We start from the raw sequence: 6,000 nt of genomic DNA, 5'->3' as shown, positions 1-6,000 counted from the left end.
TTCAGGTGTGCTTGTTCCACTTGAATATTCAGATAATTTCACTACTTGGGCCATTTCCTTTTTCTATGTATACCTAATTCTCATCACCCAATCTATAAAGTCCTAGGCATGGGCTCTCTCTTGGGGAGGAGTCCAAGCTAGGTCCAGAATCCTGGTCTCCTCACCCAAGTCCTGGCTCTCAGCTACACCTTAGGGACCTCTGCTGGTCCCCTCACCCCACGTCTCTGTGGACAAGTTCCAGTTCCATTATAGGCAACTGGTAGGGTTAAGCATCCAGAAGCTGATCTGCTGTGAGTGGCTCTTTGTTGATGGTTCTTCATTTGAGGTTCACTTGCCATTTCTATAATAACTGCTTCACCCTCTCAAAGCCAGCACACTGGCCTGAAGTTTAAAAGTTTGAGACCAACCTGAGCAAGAGCCGACCTGTCTCTACTAAAAATAGAAAAATTAGGTGGACATTATGCAAGTGCCTGTGGTCCCAGCAGCTAGAGAGGCTGAGGCAGGAAGTCGGATGGAACCCAGGAATTTGAGGTTGTAGTGATGTGACAGAGCAAGACTCTGTCTCAAAAAAAGAAAAAAATTTAGAAAAAGATGTTTCAGTAGTGTGTGGGAGGGCCACCCACCTCACCATGGATTTGAAGCATCTCTCCACCCCAGCCCTAACTCTGTACCTGGGGCAAATCGCCAAGGTCCGGCTGACCTCCTGGGTTTCACTGTTGCGTGTCAGCTTGGGTTTAAACCACGGCTAATACCAGAAGATCCGAGGCTGTGCCCACTTGTCAGTTGAGGGAATTTTGTAACGTAACGTTTGACTGCGCGCATACGTGTGAGCAGCCCTTGCCTGCCCGCACATCATCCCGGGGGGTCAGGTGGCTGTCCAGCACTCCTCAGGGCATTTCTAGGGTGGCTTTGCTTCTCCTCTGCTTCCCACAGTTGCAAACCCTCCCAGTGCCATGACCTCTGGGGAAACTCGATCTTACGTCCCAGGGACAAACGCTCCAGGCCCGCGGGGCTCCCAGGACACTACAGCGATCGGATTTCGCGTGGCCGCCCAGCTCCCTCTCCTCGTATCCCCTCCCGCCAGGGAACCCCCGAAGCCAATCAGAACGTCGCGAAGCTCAGGGTTGTAGAGTCCCAAGCCCGGGACCCGCCCCTCTTTGTTGCGGTGGCCAATGGACGCATTCGGAACATCGGCGGCCGCCCGGGTGACTCGGTTATATGTCACAGAATAACATTCGAGAATGGGACATGGAATGAGGCGGCGGCAGCAGCAGCCCCAGCAGCCCCAGCTGCAGCAGCAGCCGTGCTCGCCGCCCCCGCCACCCGGAGAGGCTCTGCAGCAATGAAGCTGACTGTCCCGAGGTAGGGCTCCGGAGCTGCGGTGCGCGCTTCCTGCGCCCCGCGTGCAGCCAGTCCCTCCCGGTGCCGGGCTGGACTCGGGGAAAGGGGGCGGGTGGAGTTCTGCCCACCACAGCCCAGCCGGGGCCAGGGAGAAACCCAGCCGCCTTTGCAAGCCGAGGCTGCTGCAGCGCCCTCGCGCCGGCTCTGGGCACTCACTCACGTGCCGACACGTAACTTGGCTCAGCTCCTGGCTCTGCTACATCTGGAGACCAAGCAATGTGTGGAGCCGTGTGGGGACCTCCTGTTCCTTCATGCTACACCAGCTGGCTTTCTTCTCCCTTCACTGTCCCCTACGCATCCCCTACGCCCCCGGTGTTTAGGTTTGTGTGAAGCTTTGTGGCAAAACCCAAGCTTTCTAGGTAATCTAGGTATTCCATTCCTAGGGGTTCTTTCAGCGCACTGGGTTAGCGGGAGGTGACGTGGAAACACTTTGGGGGCCCCTCGCTCGGGTCCTCTGGGTGTCCTCTTAGCCGTGGTGTCTGCTGTGTCTCCACTGATTTCAGGCGCGGCCCTTAGCCGGGAGTACGGCAGCCTCCGCCGACTCCCGCCGCCGCTCTCCCTTCGCGCGTCCTGCGGCAGCAAGAGGCATGGAGAAGGCCACCCCCGCGGGGCGCTGATCCCTGCGCCGCGCCCGCGCGCACACGCCCCCCGCCGCCGCTGCCGCCGCCCGCGCTCCCCCGGCCCGGCGCTCCCCGCCCCGGCCCCACCATGACCGGCTCCGCTGCGGACACTCACCGCTGCCCCCACCCGAAAGGCGCCAAAGGCACCCGGTCCCGGAGCAGCCACGCGCGGCCCGTGAGCCTCGCCACCAGCGGGGGCTCGGAAGAGGAGGACAAAGACGGCGGGGTGCTGTTTCACGTTAACAAGAGCGGCTTCCCCATCGATAGCCACACCTGGGAACGCATGTGGATGCACGTGGCCAAGGTGCACCCTAAGGGGGGAGAGATGGTGGGCGCCATCAGGAACGCCGCCTTCCTGGCAAAGGTCAGTGGCTTCAAAGGCAGGGGTGGGGATTTGGGGTAAGGGGTGGGCAGTGATGGGACCTTTTCAGCCTGTACATTGCAAATAGAAGCAATTTCCATTTTCCTGGTCCTGCTACAAACTGCCTTCCCCTCCCCATTCACCCGCCAGCCCTTTTAAAAATTGAGATATTTACCTTGGAAGCCTTAGAAGTGAGGGAGGGAGATGGAGGGGGCTTGCTGTCCAGTCTGAGACTGTATGGTCGGGTTGTGCCAAGGTTTCTTTGAATTTCCAGCCAAACTCTATTATTTACTCAGGCACCCCCACCCCCACCCCCCGCGTACATACTCTTTCAACAAAAGCCGGAGCCACCAGGTAACACCAGCCTTGCGCAGGTCGCTGGGGATCCTGCCTGTCTGTTCTCTTTGCTCTTTGCAGTCTCTTGCCTCTTGCTACCTCCCCCACCCCCAAGCAAATGATTTATTAAGCTGTGAATGAATTTGCAATCAACCAGACTTCTCAGTGTGAATCATTTCCAGACATCATGCCAAATTTTTTTTTTTTTTTAATGACAGTGACTTTCACCTCTGAAACTTGCAAAACAGTGAACTCTCTTCTCAGCTTATCTGGCTCCAAGAAAAAAGAAAGATTTTTGGCTGTGGCTTAAAAGGGACTTTCCAGTATACATGATGAATTAGTCTGTCTGGAGAGAGAAAGAGGCTTAGGAGTGAAACTCTCTTTTTACCTTGGAGAGAAGCCAGTGAGCCATTTGGGCTTGGTGGCCGGAGATGTGTCCCTTGGTGGGAGTAGCTCCTTATATGGAACATTAAAATGTAAACTGGAGAGAAAGACTACAGAGCCCAGGGGTGATAGCATAGCCAATGGTTTCCCTTGGCCCCTGGGGACACTGGTGCTGCTGGGAAGATTCCTAGGCAGGTCTAGGAATGCCAAACCTGAGACCTGGAAGGCCATCTGGTCCAGTTCCCAGCCTGGTGACAGCTGAGCTTCTGAGCCTGCAGGCCAGAAAGCTGTGTGTGCCCTTGGGGAAGTGACAGAGCCTCTGAACTTCACGCTGCATTTAGTTACAGTGTTTATTACTCTGCTGGACGAGGAGATCTTCATTATGCCCAACTAGAATCTTGCCTGCTTTAGTGTCAATAACACCCTTGCCGAATTCTTGAGCACGAAAACAATGGTCATCTGTACTACAGTTCCAACTTCAGGATATTTCTCTCCTAGAGTGAGGCCCCAGGAGACCTTTAAACATGTAGGGAGAAGTGGCCACCGGGAACTGAGGCTTGTTCCCACCACCCTGTGCTGCTGTTCAGCATTGACCCTGTCTCTACTTGGGTGCCTTCAGCCTTCCTCCAACCTTGTGGCTGGGCAGAAGGGTGCTGGAAAGCCTCCTTCTCTAAGTGGGAATCATGGAATTTTACTGTTAGTAGAGACCAATGTCCTACCTCTGAGCAGAATCCCTTCCTCTTTCTGAAGATCTCCTAAGAATGGGGATCTCGCTGCCTCCTGGGGGCAGCTGATGCCAGGCCTCTCTAGATTGGTTGTTGGGAAGCTCTTAGACCAAAACAGAACTACACACCCCCTATATCCCCAAACCCCCCTTCCATTGTGAATTGTAGTTAAATTTCACCTCTGATTCTTGTTTTGGCCTTTGAATCAGGGCGGAGCTACTCATGGTGCCTCTGAATCTTATAAGACAGTGCTCTTGGCTAGGCAGGGTGACTCGCGCCCATAATCCTACCACTCTGAGAGGTGCAGTCGTGAGGATCCCTTGAGCTCAAGAGTTTGAGACCAGCCTGAGCAAGAGTGAGACCCCATCTCTGCTAAAAATAGAAAAAATAGCCAGGCATGGTGGCAGGTTTAATCCCAGCTATTTGGGAAGCTGAGGCAGGAGGATCACTTGAGCCTAGGTTGCAGTGAACTACAACGATGCCACAACACTCTTTTTTTAGGGCGATGGAGTGAGACTCTGCCTCACAAAGAAAAAGGAAAAGAAAAGGAACCCCCCCCCCAAAAGAAAAACTCAAGACAGTGCTCTTATGGTGGAAGAGACTTAGACTGAAAACCAAGGGACTGAATCATAGTCTTGGTTGTGCTACATCTGGTCTTCTGCCTACGTCACACTTAAAGTTTCTTATCTCAGTTTTCTCATTCCTAAAATGGAAATAGATCAAATTTCATGTAAAGTTCTTTCCAGCTCTAAAAACCCATGATGTTATGTATGATCTGTGAGTCTCAAGGTCCCTAATGCTGATCTGTGTGAGGTCCACCGAATCAGGAGCCCTCAAATCTGTGACATTCTGTCCCTACACGTCTTCCTTTAGTCTTCTTTGCCCGGAAGTTGTCCAGAACTTCTTTGTAGTTCCTTTTACCCTTTCTTTGTTCCCAACTCTTCCTAGGACAATTCCTAAAACAAACACACGTGAAACAATATTCTAAATGTTGTCTGAGCAGTTTAGAACCTAAGATTACTACTCCCTGAGACCTGCACCTGATACTTCCTTTATTGTGGTTGAATGTGGTGTTCTTAAACACGAGTGTTCCATGTTGTATACAGCAGCCACATCATATTGTACTTTTTCACAGTAACCTGAAGTTCACGTGAGAACTGTTGCCACTCCCCAGCTCAGATGTGGGCAGTTGGCTATTTAGCTCTACATAGAAAGAACTTAACATCTCCCTCTCTTCCATTACATCATAATGGTTAGTTTTGTATCCCCAAACACAGCATGGCATCCCCCAGGCCCAGACATTCCACAGACTCTGACATCCTGTCCAGGCCCTGAAGGGAAGAACCTCAAAAGCTCTCTTTTCCAAGGGCTACTCCTCACTGATTTCCAAGCACTACTCCTGTGCTTAGCTTGGCAGACTCATTCCTCTGGGGCCAATCTTTTCCTCCTTCAACCACATGGGTATCTTGCTGAGGAATTTGTACAGAAGAGGGGTAGTAGGCTGTGGTGGTGGTAGTAGGGTTGTAGATTTCCAGGGAGATTAACCATTTGGGCAATTGAATGTGGACTAAAGTGCAAAAGAAATATACTGGGCTAGGTTTCAGGGCCCCTATAGAACACTCCGTCATCGGCCATGTGAGTTCTGCCTGAAGGCCCGAGTATCCCCTCTGGAGAGTTTACCTGCTCTTAGGTCCTCTTATTTATGACTGCAGGTCTCTCCCCTGGGGGTTACTGAGTCTGAAGTTAGCATTTACCAGATCAAAACTGGTGTTTTTTAGGTAATAGTTTAAGAAAACAGCAAGAGTCGGTTGGAGGAGAATAGGGGATGGGACTGCATGGGCAAAGAGTGACCAGCCCAGAAACAGCTGGGTGTACTAGGAAATGCTCCTTTTGTTTCTTGACTGGCTGGAGCTGGACTCTCTGAAGAGCAGAAAGACAGGATAGATTCAGCAGGAAACAATGATGGCTGTTTTTTTTTTTTTGCAAACCCCATGTTTTTGTGCCTTGTTCTCACATTGATTCTAAATTGAGGAGTAATTCGCATTTGGAGGAAGGAGCTTTGCTTGGGTGAAGACCTGTGAGTGCTTGGGACTTGACACTTGGCGGAAGGCAAGGTGTCGCTCCTACTCCTTGCTGGCTGTCACTTGCAGCTCACTTCCTGTCCTGTCCTGGA

The 6,000-nt window shown here is 52.2% G+C and overlaps 1 protein-coding gene across 1 annotated transcript in view; it reads left to right on the top strand.

Moving 5' to 3' along the window:
* Positions 1–447: 447 nt before the first annotated feature.
* The window catches only part of VASH2 (vasohibin 2), a 47,546-nt gene continuing 41,993 nt past the window's right edge, over positions 448–6,000 (top strand). Inside the window, exon 1 of the mRNA XM_053606207.1 lies at positions 448–2,385. Within this exon, the coding sequence (XP_053462182.1) occupies positions 2,110–2,385 (276 nt within the window). The 5' untranslated portion in view covers positions 448–2,109. The remainder of the gene's footprint in view (positions 2,386–6,000) is intronic.

The sequence above is a fragment of the Nycticebus coucang genome, chromosome 10, assembly GCF_027406575.1.
Source record: "Nycticebus coucang isolate mNycCou1 chromosome 10, mNycCou1.pri, whole genome shotgun sequence".
NCBI lineage: Eukaryota > Metazoa > Chordata > Mammalia > Primates > Lorisidae > Nycticebus > Nycticebus coucang.
The sequence above is the reverse complement of the archived record's forward strand: the minus strand, read 5'-3'. Positions and strand labels throughout refer to the sequence as shown.